The sequence below is a fragment of the Alosa alosa genome, chromosome 1, assembly GCF_017589495.1.
Source record: "Alosa alosa isolate M-15738 ecotype Scorff River chromosome 1, AALO_Geno_1.1, whole genome shotgun sequence".
Lineage (NCBI taxonomy): Eukaryota > Metazoa > Chordata > Actinopteri > Clupeiformes > Clupeidae > Alosa > Alosa alosa.
The window spans coordinates 12,386,671-12,406,191 of NC_063189.1; the positions used below are offsets into that span (position 1 = coordinate 12,386,671).

The 19,521-nt window shown below is 46.1% G+C and overlaps 2 protein-coding genes across 7 annotated transcripts in view; both read left to right on the top strand.

The window, feature by feature from the left end:
* The first annotated feature begins 334 nt into the window (after positions 1–334).
* On the top strand, positions 335–2,101 carry ankrd45 (ankyrin repeat domain 45). 2 transcript variants are annotated; one of them, XM_048258336.1, is made up of 5 exons: positions 335–599; positions 906–1,073; positions 1,163–1,257; positions 1,369–1,507; positions 1,970–2,101. In XM_048258336.1, exons 1-5 carry the CDS (start codon positions 362–364, stop codon positions 1,999–2,001), a joined length of 672 nt encoding a protein of 223 aa, XP_048114293.1. In that variant the 5' UTR covers positions 335–361; the 3' UTR covers positions 2,002–2,101. The 2 variants fall into 2 exon arrangements, with proteins under 2 accessions (XP_048114293.1, XP_048114303.1); XM_048258346.1 differs by having other exon boundaries at positions 335–524.
* A 722-nt stretch (positions 2,102–2,823) lies between these two features.
* The window catches only part of rasal2 (RAS protein activator like 2), a 56,277-nt gene continuing 39,579 nt past the window's right edge, over positions 2,824–19,521 (top strand). For 2 of the 5 annotated variants that reach the window (XM_048245720.1, XM_048245728.1), the window contains exon 1: positions 14,893–15,756. In XM_048245720.1, coding sequence (XP_048101677.1) covers positions 15,201–15,756 — 556 coding nt within the window. In that variant the 5' untranslated portion in view covers positions 14,893–15,200. Of the gene's footprint in view, positions 3,907–10,497; positions 10,516–14,892; positions 15,757–19,521 lie in introns of those variants that run through there. The other 3 variants (XM_048245736.1, XM_048245745.1, XM_048245753.1) reach the window with 3 other exon arrangements.

Genomic DNA, 19,521 nt, shown 5'->3' on the forward strand with positions numbered 1-19,521 from the left:
GCAAAAAGTAGTCCAACATTAGTCCAACAGTGCAACAGTGCAAGAGTAAGGTCTAGAGACCAGCATAAATAATATAGACGAATAGGAGAGTAAAGTAAAACAGTAGTGAAAACATTAGGCTGTGTACAATAGTAAAACAGTAGTAAAACAGTAGTAAGCAGTAGTGGGCAGGCAGTACTCAAAAAACATGGACATGGAGAGGGTGGAGAGGAAGACAGACTAAGCAGAGAAGTATATCACTCGATCCTCTTTGTGATCTGTGTAAATTTAGAAGTCGGGAATGTGGTGGACACGGTGCAGTAAACTTGTAACAACTGGTATCTATGGAGACGGAAACAAACATGACCTCCAACTTGCGAAAATGCAATCCAGTAACTGTGTTGGTTCTGTTTACCAGTTGGCATTGGCAGGTGACGTCCCGGGAATACAGTCCATTCTGGAAAATGAGAGTGCTACCAATGAAGAACGATCTAATTTGTTATGGGAAGAGGATGACATCGGAAGAAATGCCTTGTTTGCTGCAAGTATGCTGGGACGAAGCAATGTGGTTCGTGAACTTGTAAAACACGGTGCTGATGTGAATACCTGGACCGTCAGGGGTAGGCACTAAGCTTTTTACAGGCTAGACCCCCAGTATTGCAGTATGCAGTATTGCAAATTGGCTATCTTGTCTATCTTACAGTTAACGTCACATAAAAACAAGAACACAGCTCATCACATCATCAAAAATTACTTAGGCCTTTCAAAGCCATGTTATATTCATGTTGCCTAGACTAGGCCTAGGCTATGCATGGCTGTGTGGTTGCGTTGTTGCTTCTAGAAAAACAAAACAATCATTAGGCCTATATATTTTGAATTGATTCTATATGAGATTTCTATTGATTTAATTTTGTTTACACCTCTAGGTTATTCTCCATTGCACTATTCTGCCCTTTGGGGTCAACTCGATACTCTGAAAACTTTGGTGGAACTTGGTGCCGACATTCAAGCTATAAACTTTCGTAGGGAACGGGCAAAGGAGGTTGCATCTCGTTATTCAAAAATGGATTGTGCTGATTATCTTTCCTGGGCTGGTGAGGGGAGATAAAGTTTCAAACATCAGAGAACTGTTTTCAAGGGGTTCCAGGTTCCACAGGTCTAACATTTATTGCATCCTCCTCAGAGGCCAAACAGAGGTTGCAGTCATATATTACAATGGTTCGAGAAACCCTAGCGGATCCAGAGAGAATTCAAGGGAAACTGAGCAAGGAGGATAAGGTAACTCAACCACTACTGATAACTCTGACATTCTTCTCCTCCTTCTTGTTATTGTGGTTGCGTTGTTGCTTCTAGATGCTACATCATAGCCTACATCTTATATTCTTTTAGAATGTCTGTAATAACACATGCACAGCAAAGTCAGATTGGATCCTGAATTCCAAAAACCCAACGACTCAAGACTTCTGTGAACAGAGAAAACATATTGAAGATGTCCTTTCTCCCATTTTGGCCAAGTTAACACCTCAAGGTAATATACAGTTTAATGATCACCCACACAGTTAAAGCAACTCCAAAGAGTTTTTTGTACCTTAAAATAATGTTTCCAAAATCGTTTCAGTGGTTCATCAACTCGTAACAGGGTGAACGGCACTCTTTCTGCATTCACTTCGCGGTCTTCTATCAGCTATAACCGCACTATGTAAGTTTGCCGGATCGGGTAGCGGATCTGTAGTTCGGTGGAATGAGACATGAGAAACGACAAATTTGACTTGCATCTGATGTCGCAATACATCGTACTTTCATAAAATCATGCAACATATTCTACCATGTCTGTGGACATTGTTATTGGCAAAGCCTGTGCTGGATAAACAAATAGTGCGACAGAGGAAAAGTTCTTTGGTGTTGCTTTAAAGTGCCAAAGTAACCCCCACCCTACAACAATGCTCCATTTTATATACTTTGCCAAATCATTTTCTCTTTGTTTTTACAGCTGATGCATCTTCCAAAGTGAATAAGCAGTGATGGCTATTTGGATAATTAAAGGTTGATTTTCCCAAAATATTCTGCTTTAAACTTGAACCTTGCATCCTCACAAAATAAAGAAATGTATTTCAAATTTTAACCAGTAGGTGTCTCAGTGGTGTTGTTTTGTTTTTTTAAAGAAATGCCCAGTGAGCCTAATGGATTTCTTATACAGGCCTATTATTTTCATTCTTGATAAGCTTCTTTAAAATAGGGTAGGGTATAGATTAAATGTTGTAGGTTGTTTTCTGCTATATGGTTTGTGTTAGCTAAACCTATACCAGCGGAATTTCCTGAAATGCTTTCTCTATAGTTTGCACACAAAAAACAACTTATATTCCATAATAAGTTGATGTCACCTATTATAATCACCCCTCTATGTCAGAGGAAAGACTCTGAAGGGCAATATATGGCCAGTGAAATTTACACAGTGCATATCTTTTTATTATGCTAAAGTTAAATTATTATTTAAAAATTATTATATATATATATATATATATTTTTCCATCAAGTTTCCATATTATGTATCCTAAATAGGCCTGCACAAAAAACTTCCTAGGTCTATAGCCACCTCATTGTGCGTTTTTGTGATTTAGATGATTGGAACACAAGCCTTTTTCTTTGGGTAAAATAAATAAAATACTATTAGAAAAGTATTCTCAGTTTTAAGACAGAAAAAATGCCTGGGACTATTGAAAAGAATGACCAACAATATTAACCTGGAAGTGGCCATGTGAATCGAACTACTCGGATATCCTCTTGTCTTCCCTGACTCCCTTGAATCGAGACTGGCAAAGGCATGTGATTGAGGTGGAAACTGGTCTGGATTTTTAAATGTGAAGGGACTGCTGTGCTGACCCCGTTGTCGGAGCTGGTAACACCAGTCGTTCAAGACACCGGGAGGTATTTGAAAATTCAACAATGGACTTATTACAGGAACTATAACAACAGTTTTCCGTCCAGGCAACTAGGCTGAAAACTTCTGTCATTGATTTGGATAGCTTTAGAGTGCAGACGACGTTCTGAGTCTATTGTGCAGTTGTCGCTAACGTTGGATTTCGCTAAGGCGGTGGAGTCATCGGCAATGTATTGGAGCCACTGCCCACAGCTAACATTAGCGTTAGTAACTGTTAGTTAGCAGCAAAACAGGACAGTGCTCAAATAACATTACCTCTTAATAAGTCTTTATTCTGTTTAAATATGTTTATACGTTCAGAACAGTAGCTTTAATGGTAAACGAAACGTTATTTTCAATGCCTACCCAGTGGGAGAACATCTGGGTTGCAGTGAGGAATATGCAGTTACATTACCTTTACCTAGCCAACAAGTTATTTAGCGAACCATCTAACTAGGGAAGTTGTGGTTATTGTACAGTGTTGTCAATGTGACCATATACTGATTACTTTAGGTATCCAGTTCAATTCAAAGAATCTTTCGTCGGGAGTTTAACACGTGTGCAGCCTGGATAGAATTTTGGATTCTAGCGTAAGGGCTAAACAAAGAAGATGAGACATGCATTTATTGAAACAATTATGAATTTGGACAGTTATTAAGTTTAAAAAAAAATTGAAACAGTGCTCTACATCTTCACAAGTGCAAAGAAGGTGTTTTCAATTGAACGAATATTTCTCGATTACTGACACCGGTGCAACACTACACTACGTTACAGCACAGCCAACAGAGGGTTTATTTTCCCTTCATTTTCTCACGGAAACGTCGTGGACTTTCTGGACATGGACTCACTATCAGTACCTGGGATTTACCGTGGAGGTATATGTATGGAGACTGATTCGACCGCTGGCGACGTGGACAGTATTCAGGGGGGAATGGTGTCTTTGGACCCTGTGCTTGACGGCATTTTGATGGATTCATTTTGCCAGCAACAAGGCTGGATGCGCGTATACGGTAAGCAGCATTTCATTGTTGTGTCCAGCTGCTGTATTTCTGACTGGATGAATGAGTTTCGCAATGGGCGCTCAGGTTGAAAGGTCAGCGGCAATTCGCACCTAGCACATCCATCAGAGCAAATGTGATGTAAATACAGCATAAACACTGTAAGATAAACGCACTGCAGCTAAATTTGATGTTGCAGTCCATTATACCGCACCTCCCTTTGCTGATTTTAGTGCTGTTTCGTAAAGAGATCATTGCCACGCCAGCATATGCCATCATTGGTAAATTATACCTTGGATCACTGAGTCCTTCCACAGGCTATAAGTGTAAGCTTTCTTGAGCTAACGGGGCTCTCTATCCACTCCCTTATTTCTAACAACACAACGGAAAGGATGTGTTACGAAGTTTCTACATCATTGATTGCTGGCAGATACTTTTCACCGCTGTACACACTTTCCATGTCCGTCAACAGACTTGATACGTCAAGTGAAGCACTCTCCTTATTATATTACCGGTTAGTGATGATGTCCACTCAACATTCTTTCCCCATTTCTACATAGCTGCCATCCTGATCTCAGCAAAACTGAGGGTGCAACTTAAGAGATCAAAGTTACTCAGGCGCCGAACAATTCAGTTAGAATTGACTGACAATGCTGGTCAATAATGCCTCATGGAATAAAGCATACTATTTCATGTTGAGACTTCTTCACAGTGTATATTGGATGTTTGCACAAGATGAACAAACAGGTGTGAACCATTGACTGTATGTGAACAGGAGTAGCAGTTGCATTAGAAGCTATCATGTTGACTAATTGTGGTTCATTGTTGTAGGCCATGATGGATCAGTTCTAATTTATCATCTAATCATAAAACTATTAATTCATTCCGCCATTGTATTATGCGTAAGGAATAGCCTACATCAGTTCCTATAAATAGGCTTAAACAATAATAGCCCAAGTCAAAGCATCACAAGATAACAAGTAATCAAGTTTTACTGTAAGTAGTAATCGGCATATCAGTAGTGCTGTATGACCGACTGGTTTAGATGTTGACAGAAGTGTCTGCAATTTGGATAATTACTCAAATGTTTGGAGAAAAATACTTTATGAATGTATGATCTACCTGTATGCACAGCACAATCAGTATGAAACATGTCTTGTAATCTTTATATAGCCACTGCATATTGGGGAAAACTGTTATGCCGGAATACTTGGAGCGGAGCCTGGTTATAGTTTTGTTCTGTCTTGGTCAGAGTAGCTTCTCCACTCAGGGAATTTTCAGAGCACCGGGAATGTGAAGTTGCTTGGCATGGTTACCTGTCTCCTGTACTTTCCCCAATGTTTACAAATTTGATTCTTGTTGCATTCTGAAGGTGGCAACAAGCTCTTACTGGCCTGCCTTTCAGGAGCGAGATGAGGATGAGCCAGGGATGAGTCATGCCTGATGGGACCTCTTTTCTTCCCCTCTCTCTCGCTCTCTGGCTGTCTGCACTGCATGGTCCAGCAGCATGCCAAAATCAGATACCATAGGGGCTCCCACACCATGAGTAAAGACTCTGTCATCATGCTGCGTTCCCTCAGCAGTGCTTAGGCCAAGGCGGGAGGAGAGCTCTGGACGGAGGTGAGGGGGCGTTCTCCTGGTCAAGCGCACAGCCCACACGTCTCACAGGGGCCTTTTGTCTCTTTTTCCGCACATGACATCAGGTTCTTAAGGGGGTTCCATCATGACTATTTCTAGTTATGACTTGGTCATTTCATGGGAAAGTGACCTGCAAGGGGGAGAGGTTGGAGACCCTGCCGTCTTTATTGGCCGCACGTTTTTGATTCGCTGTTTTGGTTCACATCCGTGTGTTTATTTGAACAAGAAGGGGCGATGTTGATTGCCCAACCAATGTTGTGTCACTGCCTAAAAGCAGAGAGTGGTATCCGGTCTGTCTGGGAGACTTTATGATGAAATGTGTGTGTGTGAGGGTTAAATTCCCTCCCCTCCCATTGGATCTGATGCCTGTCGTTATCACCGTAAGCAGCACAGGGCCAGAAACAGGTTGAGGGAGGAGGAGAGCGATTGTCTTTTGTGATGTATTTTTGGAGGTGGTTGTGTGGGTGTGTGCGGCTCTATTGTAAATCACTTAAGTCAGCTCCTTGGCATGCTGAATGGCACTGTTCTGTCTGCCTGGTTTTGGGTGTGGGCCGGTTTTGACAGCATGTCTCGGGGGTTTCGGTCAAAACACGAGCCCTCCCTCACATCCCTCCTCTGGCTCTGAGGGTGGATAACCGACTCAAGCTGCCAGCGCTCTGCTTCTGAGCTGTTTGCTTGTCTGTGGCATGTTGTTTCATGGTGGTGGTGGTGGCGTTGCTTACAAGACGAGAGTGTTAGAGGTTTTGTAAGGCAGGGGTGGGGGGAGGAGGAGGCACTGCTGGGGGATAGCATAGCCATGGGGGGAGTGCTGGCTGGAGAGGCAGCCGTGAATGGCGGGATTGTGTCGGTAGACAGCTCTAGCCCTGTCTCAGGATGTGTGACCCACCCCCCCCCTTCCACTCTCTCCCGTCCCTCCCTCCCTCGTGCCTCCCCCTGCTCGCTGCATTGCCGGACGGCGGAACAGCCATTGTGATGTAAGCAGACCAAGCGGAGGATGACCTCAGTGGCCAGGATTCTGAATTCCAGAACAGCAGGCACCAGTCGGTTCGTCACTGCGTTCCAGGGCTAAAATAACTCTGTTCGGACGCCGGGCCTGCCGACCCTCCTGCATGCCATACTGCCGCCCAGCATAGCTATTCTTCACAGGGCTGACGTAAAAACAACAAAGCCCAAAGATCTGCCATTGGCCTTCACAGTTGCGGAATCTTTATGCCATTCCTTTTAAAGCCGTTTAAGAAGGAACAGTATTTTAGAAATAATAACAATTTATCATAATCCATGTCAACAATAGGCTAGACATGTGAAACAAAAATGTATTCAGTCCAGTTTCAGAAGGACCTATTCCGGCAATGTCCTCATGCAGTGTCTCTGTTAAGAGATGCTCCATAGAGAGGGCGTGACATTTGGGGTGGCAGAAGTTTCCCCTAGTGGCTTCAAAGACCGGTTGTCATGGATGCGCTTGAAAAGGCTCTCCAGGTCACCAGAGAAGCGCAGCTGAGGCCAGTTTTCACAGATTCACTTGGACTTCCAATTAGATGAGTTTGCAAACCTTTGTAGTCTAAAATCAATTATTGATTAATTTCAACAGGAATGACCATAAAGTCCATGTCCATAACTGAAATTGCCTTTTTAATCCTCAGATTTGCAAAGCATTTATGACTCATATGGATTAGGATGTGTACCTATATTCTATGAGTGCCACTGCCTGGTTAATGCGATTGGACCTTATGATGGAGTGCATTAGTCAGAGACAAGCTGTTGTGGCTAAGCTCATTAAACTTTATTTAGAAAAGGGAAGATGGAAAGGTTTTATTCTTGCGTGCTTCCCCTTTGTGCAGTCATTACCTTCTAAGGCTCTTGTACAAAAACGCATGAGTTTTCTATTTGATGAAGGTATGACATCCAGTGCTTTGTAAACATTATAATGCCATTTGAAGTTAAGATGTGTTTACCCTCTCTGATTGTCTGTTTCATATGATTTTATGAATTTGTTTAAACACAATAGGAAAGTGCAGGCACTTTACAAGAAAATTATGAAATTATCTATCACTGTCAAAGAATCAGTTGTTTTTGACACTAAATATCACATTATTTTAGGGCTCCTGTGATTTTGGTTGATTATATTGTGGCCTACTTCCTGCACAAGCAAGTAGTTCCAAGGTGAGGACTTGAGCTCAGTAATCTGAGTCAGTCTGAGTGAGAGCGAGTGAGAGCGAGTGAATGGAATCAATTAAACAGAAAGCCTCTGCAGTCACAAGTACTTCACATGCTCCACTTCCTGTTAGCTGGGTGCTCCCTTCTCACAGGCCAGGATCAAACGTATTTTGTCTTTAAAAATGGAGAGTGTGTGAAAGCAGGTACTTCGTCTTCAGTAAACACTGTTTTGTAAAAAACATCAGACATGTCGCAGAATCTTTTCAATTGTGCGTTGGTGCTGTCAGCCTGGTGACTCTGTCATTGTTGTAGTGTTCCCAGCAAACGAGAGCAGCTATCTGGGCACCACCACCTATCCCCCACCCTTTCCTGTTTTGAATGCCTGTTTTGGATGATGCATCTTCTTCCGGCGTTCTTCCCAGAGGGTTAATTGTTTTTAGAGTTGAATGAAGGTGACAGAATTACAAGCTCTGCAAGATGTTTGCTAGAATCAGAGGTAAAGCTGCTTTTGAAGCTTTAATCAAGCCCTGACTACCTTCAGAAGCAATGCATCAGTCCTCCCTCGCACATACAGCATGTGGGTAAGATATGGCCACAGTGTATTTCCACTGTAAGCACTTTACAACCCCCGTAGTTCGTATGTGCCTCAAGCAAAGGCTCGCTTACAGGCAGACACAGATGCCTCGCCAGCTTCCCTTACCACCTTACCGTGGGCAGATGCCTGTGGTTTCCAGTTGCATCCTATTGATTTGAATACATTAAGAGCAACACCATACCTCTTCCGGCCCCCCTGGACTTCTAATGAATCTGCCCCCCCCTCCCCCCGAATGCCTCGGGGCAGCAGCTTCTGCACTGAACAGTGTCAGATTAATAGGTCTAATTGGCTCAGCCATGATGGTAGTGCTTCGGGTCAAACGCCTCATGTCCAGTCGGGGGATTTGTGTATTGGTCTTAATGAATCTCAATGGTGCTGCTGGTGATTTGCATGAGTGCATTATTAATTAACACTCAAGGCAGACAGGTCCACCAGCATCCATCACGCCTGGGCCTGATGGCTCCACTCTGGGATGTGATTTGCAGCTCAGTGTTGCGACGTGGGTGTGGTGTTACCATGCAGGCTGGCGAACAGCTCGTTAGGCGGCTATAGAGGCTCACCTGCTGTAAGCCTGAAGCTCAACATATGGTGAAGCTGTGGAGAGACATGGAAAAGTGGATGGGTCCCTCACTCTCAGCCACTATCCACTCAATCTCTCTCTCTCTCTCTCTCTCTCTCTGTGCCTTTCTCTTTCTGTTCTTGCGCTGTCTCTCTCTCTCTCTCTCTCTCTCTCTCTGCCTTTCTCTTTCTGTTCTGTCGCTGTCTCTCTCTCTCTCTCTCTCTCTCTCTCTCTCTGCCTTTCTGTTCTTGTGCTGTCTCTCTCTCTCTCTCTCTCTGCGGTTTCAGAGAGATGAGGCTGGGAGATGGAGATGCAGGTGGAGGCAATGTGGGAATATGGAGGAAGCCTTTCAGCGCTTTTGTTTGAACAGTCCACACTGTTTTGATTCATAGCTCTGCTCATATTGTGTAGCATCAGTAAAACTCCCCCCCCCTCCCCTTTTAAATAATAAAACACTCAGGTCGTCTGTCTAGCGCTTACTGGGCGGACAGTAATTTTCCACCTGCCTGGTTTGATTCTCCATCACCACTCTGAACAAAGATGGCAGAATCAAAGGCGAGCGGGCGGAAGAGACACCCAGAGCCAGCCGACCGGGGTTTCACATTTCATCGACACATGTGACGCTGCAGACATTTAATCGCTTTAGACAGGAAGATGAGCTTCACTCTGGGTCAGAGGACCTTAGTGGCCCAATTGGGTGGACTTATTTTCATTTTTGTCAGTCCAACTCAGCGTTGTGATCAGGAGAACAAACAGCTGTCTGATGTGTGTGTGTGTGTGTGTGTGTGTGTGTGAGTCACTTTGACCGACTATATCTAAGAACATCCAAGGAAGCCGTTTTGTTCCGTCATGGTTTGGGAATATGGGGCACTTTTTTTCAATTCGCTGGAGTTTCTGCTTTGCTGCCTGGACAGGGTTCAGCAAAAGGTCTTCATAGCTTCTCACGCAAGCACACACTCTCTCTCACTTTACCTTTCTTTGTCAAACGTGCTTGCATAAGGACACACACACACTCTCGCTCTCTCTCTTTCTCCCTCTCCACACAAATGTAACATCAAATACAGTGAGTCAGTTCTCCTGTCTAGTTATCGAGAAGGCATTGCAAGAATTTCAGGTGGAGATCCAAAACAAAAATCCCAACACTGCAAACTCAGTCAGGAAGACCACATTTGGTGTGTGTGTGTGTGTGTGTGTGTGTGTGTGTGTCAGTGTCATTGTCAGTGCCTGTGCATATCCTTTGGCAATGCGAGGGCCCTGAATAGTGGCTTTGGTACTGCACCTTTGGATTCCTCCAGTGTGTTGCCAAGTAACCACAGGGTTACTATAACTACCATCTTCCCTTTCTCATTCTAGACCGGGTTTGTGTTTTGCACGTTGGAGTTGGTCATGCAGGAGACGAGTGCTGTCCCTCCACCCTTTTATTGTTCTCCAGCATATGATAGGAAAGAAGACAAAAGGCTGTTGGATGCTGGCCATCTTGGTCTTAAATTTAGTAGCAAGGGCCCACCTCATCCTCCATGGAAGTCCTTTGCTGTTATTGTTGAGTTGTCTCTCACATAGTCCTGCACATAACTGTCACGCACTGTGAAACCAAGGAACTAATTCTCACTTTGAAGAATGATACCAAGAGGCCGACTCTTAAGTGTGTGGAGATTGAGAGGTTGTTGAACCAAAGGTAATTTATGAGCTGATGTAATTATACGATAATTCACATGTAATGTGCCTTTGTATCTCTTCCCTGGCGATGGTGGTGTTTGTTCTGGCAGTATTGTTCGGACGCGGAATACTTGATAATCTTTTGAAATCAAGCATCATTCCGTAGAAATGCGCTTGGCGGCTGCCAAGAGAGATGAGTGCAAGGCAGAGGGTTATGGAAACCTACTGGAGGTTTGTGTGTGTGTGTGTGTGTGTGTGTGTGTGTGTGCTTATGAGCATGCTACAGTGCCAGCCCTGCTGCCTGAGGTGATTTGGCACCGCTGGAAAGCACCGCTTGATTAGTTGATTGAGGAGTGCTACATGGGGCTTGGCGGTGGGTTGCCTCGCAGGCCTTCGAGAACGTCACTGGACGAAGATTGTGGGAACGACTCGCGTCTTTACCAGCCCATAAACCATGCAGCCTCCCTCCACAGAGCAGCCTGGTGGAGCCAGCAGCATGAATGATAACATCTAAGTGATGTATTAGGGCCTCGGCCTTTGAATGCCAAATTATTTATTGATATGGCGCCTCGATATTCGAGCGCTTATGTGTTTCTGAGCCGCACTGACGCTCTTGCTATCGCTCTGCTCCTCCATCCCAGTGACGGCTCGGCTGTTTAATTTTTTACTGCTCATTTGACCTTGCAGTTATGTGGTGCACGCTCGAGCTATAAAACAAGACTTTATCATTAAATGTGGTGTGTATGTGTGTGTGTGTGTGTGTGTGGGTGGGTGGCTGGGTGGACGTGTGTGTGCACATGTGTGCTACCCAATGACGTCATTCGGTTGGTGGCCGGTGATGGTGCGCAAGACCTCCCACATCCACCCTCTTCCTCGTTGTGCCTGACCTTCGTCAGCTCCACAGGCACCATGTCCTTTTCCCTGAAGGCAGCGAGGCATTTTTGTTTGTGTGTTGGTGTTTATTTACCTAGGTAGAAGGGATGGCTCCTCATGGAGCGGAGCCAAGGTGTTTCAGCTCCTTGGTCTTTCTTGCCTACCTATCTCCTCTGTGCTGCAGATTCTAACCAGTCATACCAAGCACCCAAGAGCCATGACAAAGCGTGTGCATTCCAACGTGTGTTTTTTCCCTGCTCCATTTCACTGGCGCATTTTTTATGTGTTTTTTTTTTTTTTTTTTTTACAAATCTCACAACCTCACACACAATAGGAAGGCAGGCCGTGGAAGGAGGGGAAATGGAAAGTTTCTGGCAACCCTCCTCCCCCCACCCACTCACAGCAGTGAGACACTGCACTACGTTGTCGGGGTTGGCAGGATTTCCCCTCCTTAGAACCAAAACAAGAACACTAACCTGTGTCCGCTTTTAAAAATAAGCCTCACTCTTCTATTTCAGGGGATGGCTGGAGGAAGGAGTCATGGGGGTGATGGGGGCACTGTCTTAGTTGGTGTGGATGCTAAATTACAGTACATAAAGTACATAGACAATAGATGTCCCATCTCTCCCATTTAATGCGTAAAGAAGCTCCTCTTCCATGAGTCTCACCTTGGTAGTTCAGATATTGACTCGATCTAAGGCTCTATATATTCTATTATTAATAGAATTGTATAAACATGCTAAGATACTCTAAATGTAGTCTAGCTTACAGTCTACTTGATATTGAGAAGTTTTTAAACTTATTTAAACCTAAAATCTATACTGAAGGTATCTAAACTGCAGTAACATCTATAGCATAATGTCAATACCATAATACAGCACTATCTGAAATGCAAAAATATTGATGATTCCCAACTTTTAACTAAACATTTCCTCGCTGTGTAGTAAGCCATCTCACTGAGTGCCAAGCATGCCTTTGTGAATAGGACCACCAGTGGAGCTCCAAGGGCCCACCAGTCCTGGTTTGCATGCCATTCTGAGGTGACGTTCTGTGCAGAGGCCTTCGTCCCCTCTCCCTCCTGATTCCCCTCCACTGATTTATGATGGCTTTTTATAGCCAGGTGCTATTTTTAGGAGGGCCTTTGTGTGTGTGTGTGTGTATGTGTGTGTGTGTGTGTGTGTGTGTGTGTGTGTGTGTGTGTGTGTGTGTGTGTGTGCGCACCATGCACCCGTACCACTTACTTAGAAGAGGAAGCAGAAGAAAGGAAAGAAAGACAAAGTGGCATACGGCGCTGCCAGTGGCCTCCTGTCATATTTCCTGTCCTCCAAAGTGGAGACAGTGTGTCCCGATCTAGATCTACGCCATGCTGAGAAGGAGGAAAATGGGGGTGGTGAAGGATAGAAGGAAGGGAGTGAGAGCAAGAGAGAGAGTGTGTGTGTGTGTGTGTGTCTCTGTGTGTGTGTGTGTGTGTGTGTGTCTGTGTGTGTGTGTGTGTGTGTGTGTGTGTCTGTGTGTGTGTGTGTGTGACTAATTTAAGCACAGAGGAAGAAATGTGGGAAGAAGGCATGAGAAAAAAAACCCCTGTTGTCTCTCATTGTCACTGGTTTCCATGAGAAGCGATCTGCTCATATTTACCCTCCCCAGGCCCTCGCTACAGTCAGCAGCTCCGGTCCCACAGACCCACGTGGCACCATGCGTCAGCACATGGGAACGACTGAGCCGCTCTCACCTTCGCTCCTCTTATTATCAACTGTGCCAATAGCGTTGTTGTTGTCACCGTTTCTTGTTTGTGTGTGTGTGTGTGTGTGTGTGTGTGTCTGTGTGTGGTATGGAAGTGGCAGGCCCCACAGTGCAGGAGAGTGCTAGCCAGCCTTTAATGACTGATTTCTCACGCCCGCTATAGCCACCAGGCGCGTCGGGAGCGTGCTCGGTGAGGTGTTAATTGCTGTTGTCCAGACTGAACTCCTCCAGTGGTCCTCCACAACAGTCTTTTTCCAGTTCAGCAGCAGGAAATGTTTTGTTTTTTTTTCTCCTCCAAATGACCCCATAGGCAAAGTCCATGTTTCAAGAAAAAAAAAAAAGACAAGTGTGTGTAGTGTGTGCTTGAGACTGTCTAATTTCTCCCAGAGGCTTAAGGCAGTTAAAAGTTCTGAGCGTGGTGGTAGAAGCAGAATTTGTGACATGAAGGCCTGTGTGTGTGTGTCTGGACTATCCTGTCTGCGGGCAGCGTGAGGATGGTGTAAACAGGAAACCGTGCTAAGGAAATGGCTTCTCCTGACTCTGCCGCTGGGATTGACTCTCCTGCTATAGAAAGTGTGAAATTTGCTCACTGTATTCCAGGATGACACTTAGCGGAGTCCGCGGGATCACCCTCTTTGTTCCCTGGAAAAATTATTTACGATTGTTTTGTTTTTCCTCTGGCACTCATGGGCTTATTTTCATTCAGAAGCGTGCACATTTCACTCAAAACGCAGTCTAGAAGTGCTTATGCGCCAATGACCTCCAAGACTTTTGTCAAGTGGCATTAATAAGTAAATCACCCAAATTGATTGGATTTCTGTTTGTCAGCCTCTCTGGCAGTGGCCTTGATTTAAACCCTGCTGTGCTGCGTCTCCACATGGCAGGGCTGTTGGATGGACAGCTGGTTCCTTTGGGAGAGCTCTCGGTTTCCTCAGGCTAACAAAAGCATCACAAAGGTTTCAGCTTCTGTCAGGGGACTGCTCAGTTTAAAATAGGGTTGCATGAATATTTATGGCTGTGGTGGTATTTGGCAATTGGTGTGTGTGTGTGTGTGTGTGTGTGTGTGTGTGTGTGTGGGATAGGGTGACATTTCCCTTGCGAAAGTCTTCTGGCATTGTTATGTGACACAAGAGACTCTTGGTTTGGAGAAGGGTAGACACAGACCTAGACCGTGATCACATAAGACTACAGCTGAGCGCTCCACATAAACACACACACACACTCACACAGGCACACACGCTGACAACAAGCCATCCTATTTCTCTTTGACTAAAGGGGTGTGTAGGTGTTAATGCCCCTCCAAGATCATTGACACCTTGTTCACCTTGATCTCTTAAATGGTAGCAATATATTGCAGTGTTACTGCTCCACAGCTTAACAGGTGCAGAGCGGGCTGCTGTTGTAGATGCAGTGTTATTTTCTTACATGGCCTTTCTTGGAATTATAAGTCCCATCATAAGAAAGTGGTGCTATGAGCGACAGTAAGACTTTAATGTAGTGTATTCTGTTTTTTGACTTCCTGGTACAGCTGAAAACATCATTTTACTGTTATTTTATCTTCCTTTAATATTTTTTTGGAGTGTAGGGATCATACACATGAAGACCGTATTTGTTTGAATGTCATTTTGTCATGAAACAGAAACCCTGAATCTTTGAGCACTCTTTTGAGGCCGCTGATTGGACAGAAACAGGAGACATCTCTGTTGCGAAAGTATATCTGGCACCTCACTTCCTCTTAGGAAGAGTAGTATCAGTGCTGAAGTCAGGAAATGGTACGTCAAGACAAGCCAGTGGACGCCTTCAGTAACAAAGACAGGAGATGGGCTCCCGCAAGCTAAGGCTGTTTTGCTGAAGGCAATTGCTAACTGGGCGAGGATGTTCTGGAGGATCATCTGAGGGCAGAACTCCACAGCGTTGAGCTCAAAGATGGCGCCTTCGATCAACACCGCGTCAAGTCACGCGCCGCGGTAAGACTGTTAACGCCGGAGGGCAACTGTGAGCCGGTGGGGGTTTTGAGGAGTGAACAGGGCTTCCTTCCTGCTGTCTGTGGTCTGGCCTGCTTGCGTGGCTTTGGGGCCCTCAAGCTGAGCGATGAGTCTGCGAAGGAGCGCAGCGCTGGAGGAGCTGAGTCGCGCCGAGGCGGAGGCGAGCTGGAGCACTCCCGCGTGGGCCTCCAGGGGGAGCTCCGGAGGGCCCGGTCCGCCCCCGACTACCAGGCCCTGTCTGACGCTCCGCTCCTTCTCCGTACCCGAGAACCCTCCTGACCTCATCAACAGGGGGACCATGGTGTGGCAGACCTCTGAGCCAGGATGCCCCGGCGGGCAAAAGGTTACCAGTGGCCGGTCAGTCAACCCTCCGGTCACCAGGGCGCAGTCGCTCCCCCACCCGAGGAACGTGACCAGCCGCGGGGTGCTGATGGAGCACGTTCGGCCCCAGAGGACCGAGCTGCGGGAGCCCCCACACCGTGCGCCCCCGTACCACAGGTCCCTGTCGGAGTCGGGGACCAGGGCCACGGCCACCACGCTGCCCCTACGGTTCGACTACAGCGCTGTGTCACTCTCGGGCCTCGTCTCCTCGGTGACCCGCCGCCTTGGCCGGTTCCTAAGTCTCAGGGAGGATTTGTACCCAGCCGAACCAGCTCAGGACGGTAGGACAACATGCTCTGCTAGTGACCTGGCTGAACTCAAGGTCAATCAATATATTTAGCCTAGTGTTTTATATTTGAAAATATTGTACCAACACTGGCCAATGTATGAGTATGTGTTTTCTGTACCAACACATATGTAGGTGTTTTTGCAAAGGTTGACCTGAGCATTCATGCCTGCCTGTCATTACTTAACTGAGCCTATTGTTGTGAGTTCCCTATCAACCTACACCCTCCAGTCACTACATCCATACTACATCCATGGGGCAGCCATGGCCTACTGCTTAGCGCTTCGGACTTGTAACCGGAGGGTTGCCGGGTCGAAACTCGACCAGTAGGAACGGCTGAAGTGCCCTTGAGCAAGGCACCTAACCCCTCACTGCTGCTCCCCGAGCGCCGCTGTAGCAGGCAGCTCACTGCGTCGGTATTACTGTGTGCTTCACCTCACTGTGTGCTGAGTGTGTTTCACTAATGCATGGATAAATGCAGAGACCAAATTTCCCTCACGGGATCAAAAGAGTATACTTATATATACTATACTACATTGACACCACCTGCTGTGGAATAGATCTGTTTTATCACTAGTGCTATGTGCTGGTTTATGGTTTACCACAGAAGAGCTTGCATTGCAAAGGGAAGTTCCAGACAGTTCTTCTGTATTAGAATTTGGAGGGTTCTGATTAATTCTGTCATCATAAATTATTCTCACTGACTCGTAGTGATAAAAGTTAGGACTGGATATGAGCGCGATATCTCATAATTTGGCGATGCATTAGTTAGTCGTAGTGTGTTACACTCTCTGATTTGGTTGTGGGATTATAACGAGACCAGTCCTCTGGCTAGCTCTGCTGTGCATAATTAATGCATTATCATGATATTATAGAATTTTATCATCATTATATTGCGCTCCTTTACAAGGACCATAAGGCTTCTTTTTGAAGGTCATTGTATGCAAATCACCATTTCATATATCTGGGTATCACAGAGCCATGGCTTCAAGCCACTGCTGCTAATCATCAGGCTTTATTCTGTAGATGCACGTTTCCCATGAGCAAGGTTCATTTTTAGTGCGTCACGCATGTAAGTGAAACTAAACACCACAAACAGTCTTTACTTGTCTGTGACAGACATTTTGTCATTTCACGTTTGGTTGCACCTCTTCTCTTTGGACAAATGCACAATGTTATTTCTGTATTTGTTTGTGTGTGTGTGTGTGTGTGTGTGTGTGTGTGTGTGTGTGTATGTTCTCCCTGTGTGCCGTTATTACTTTATTAATATTTCAGCTTCACTTGTTATCTAACAGCCTCGTGTTCTAGGCACCTCCATAGAGGAAGTAGGCAACATATGGTTTGTACATTCATTGGAATTAACCCTTTCAGACCTGACAGTTTTGTACACTTGATTATTTTGGCGGTTATGTTCAATGCTATTGCTTATGTTAGTATGAGCTTCCATTCGAAAGACTTCTCAGAGTAATTCACCCCCACACACACACACACACACACACACTAGCCTTTTTCTCTTCTATTTTGAATATTTAGGTCAGAAGTAGGTGTGTGTGTGTGTGAGCGAGAGCCACACCTCTCAGTCTTTTGATCTTTCAGTTCTCTGTGCCTACTTTGTAAACACTCTCTCTTCCTCATTTCACATTCACAGCCCCCCCCCCCCACCCACACACACACACACACCCCACAGATTGCACCAGTCTGTCTGCGGATTTTCCCCTCTGAATTACCATGAATGCTAATTGGCGAACAGAGGAAGCCGTATGCACCAATGCACGTCTGAGTCTCGAAAGTGAAATTGCGCTGTGTTCCGTTTTGTCCAGGGAAGCTAAATGAGAGCCTGAAGTATCTATACACACACACACACTACACACTACACAAAAACACTGCATTACGAAGCTTCAAAGGTTGGAAGGTTGGGATGGGAATTCCCAGTTGAATCTGTGACCCTGCGGGCCACAGCGGGTGAGCAGAGCTAGCTGTCTGGCAGTGGAATCTACCCCCATTCCCACCCACCAAAATACACCCCACACACACACACACACACATTCGCACCCCTCCCCTCAATCTCCTGTTATCCAGAAAAGGGAAACAGCCTAGTTCTCTTTTGTATGCAAATAGCAACTACCCTGTCCTGTCGCCATACAAAGCATGTGGCCACACCACCTATGGCCTGATTAACTTTTCAAAGGCCAGGCCAGCCCTGGTCAGCCAGAGTCATGAGAAAAAGTAGAGACCGCTCTTGCACTCTTCAGGCTTTGGCTGAACTCGTGTCATGTCCCAGAAGAGGGCCTGGGAGACGGTTGGTGAAAGTCCCCCTGGCCTGGAGGCCTGAGACTGGGCCAGGCTGGTCTGGCTATTCACTACCAGGCCAGACAGGCTGTGTGCAGCCACACTGGCACCGCGCCAAGCTGAGCTTTTCATGCAGCCTGCATTGTGCCGTCATGGACGGGTAGCTTCTGGAATGCCCGGAGGTTCCAGCAAAGGCAGTGGTGCGGTGGCAGACGCTGCTGTGTGGCACGTAGTGGTGCGCACTACAGACCGTTCACACTTCAGCCTGCTCAAAGTGTAATACCTGCGTTTGCGTGTTACACATAGGCATACCATTGGTATCATAAATAACACACACACACACAGTCACACAGTCACACTACGCCAATGTGTCTGTGTGAAGAGAAACGAGCAGCGGGCATGCAAATGTGCTAAGGCTTTTTTGAATATTAAACAACGACAGCCACAGCAGGGGAGGAGTGGGCTCCCCGGGGTAACAAAGCAGCATGTATTCTCTCTCTCTTACACACACTCTCTCTCTCTCTCTCTCTCTCTCTCTCTCTCTCTCTCTCTCTCTCTCTCTCTCTCTCTCTCTCTCTCTCTCTCTCTCTCTCTCTCTCAATCTCTCTCTCACACTCTCTCTCTCTTACACACTCTCTCTCTCTCTCTCTCTTACACACACTCTCTCTCTTATACACACTCTCTCTCTCTCTCTCTCTCTCTCTTACACTCTCTCTCTCTCTCTGGGCCCTGGGCTACTACAATGGGCTAGCTAACTGGCACATCATTTATTAGAGCACATGGTGCAGATTGTGTCACCAAGTGTTGGAATGAGGGCTGTCAACACTGTGGTTGGAAGTCAGGGTTTCTCGGTTTTGTTTTGTCCCTGCTTTGATAAGAGATGTGTTTCCTGACGACTTTTTGTGCCTTATCTTCTTTTTATGCTGATGTGAGATTTGACTAAACCTGACACACTTCTTTGAAGGTAAGGCAACATCATCCTGTGAGCACTGCACTGCTGTCTTGTTTTGTGTGTGTGTGTGTGTGTGTTGAAATTCCAATGGCAGCCCTCCCCTCCCCCAGCAGCATGTTTTACCCTACTTTCTGGTAAGAACTGTCACTCAGGGTGGTGCACCAGGCAGCATTGTGAAAATGGGGAAACCCTCCACCCCTCCCCCTTCCCTCTGTCCCCCGACCTCTGCCTCCAAAGAAACAGAGTGGTTGTGATTTGGGGAGACGGCCGCGTGTTTGCCTGCAGGGGATGGAGCGGCGAGCGGAGCCTGTGTGTGGCCCGCGTCTTCCTCGCGAGTCAGCAGCCCGGCTGAGCTGACGTTGACGCGTCTCCACGGCAGCCGTGCGTGTCTGCTCGAGCCTCGCCACTCTGCCTTCCACGCCTGTAACACTGGACTGAATTATGAATGATACGAAGCACTCCGCTGTCACTGCAATGACACAGCCGCAGACTTGAGTCTCTTGACCCTCTTTTTTTCCC

Coding starts and splice junctions, on each gene's coding strand:
- ankrd45 (XM_048258336.1), top strand. CDS start 362: ATGCAATCCAGTAACTGTGTTGGTTCTGTTTACCAGTTGGCATTGGCA. Junction 600..905: donor GAATACCTGGACCGTCAGGG/GTAGGCACTAAG, acceptor TTACACCTCTAG/GTTATTCTCCATTGCACTAT. Junction 1,074..1,162: donor TGATTATCTTTCCTGGGCTG/GTGAGGGGAGAT, acceptor CATCCTCCTCAG/AGGCCAAACAGAGGTTGCAG.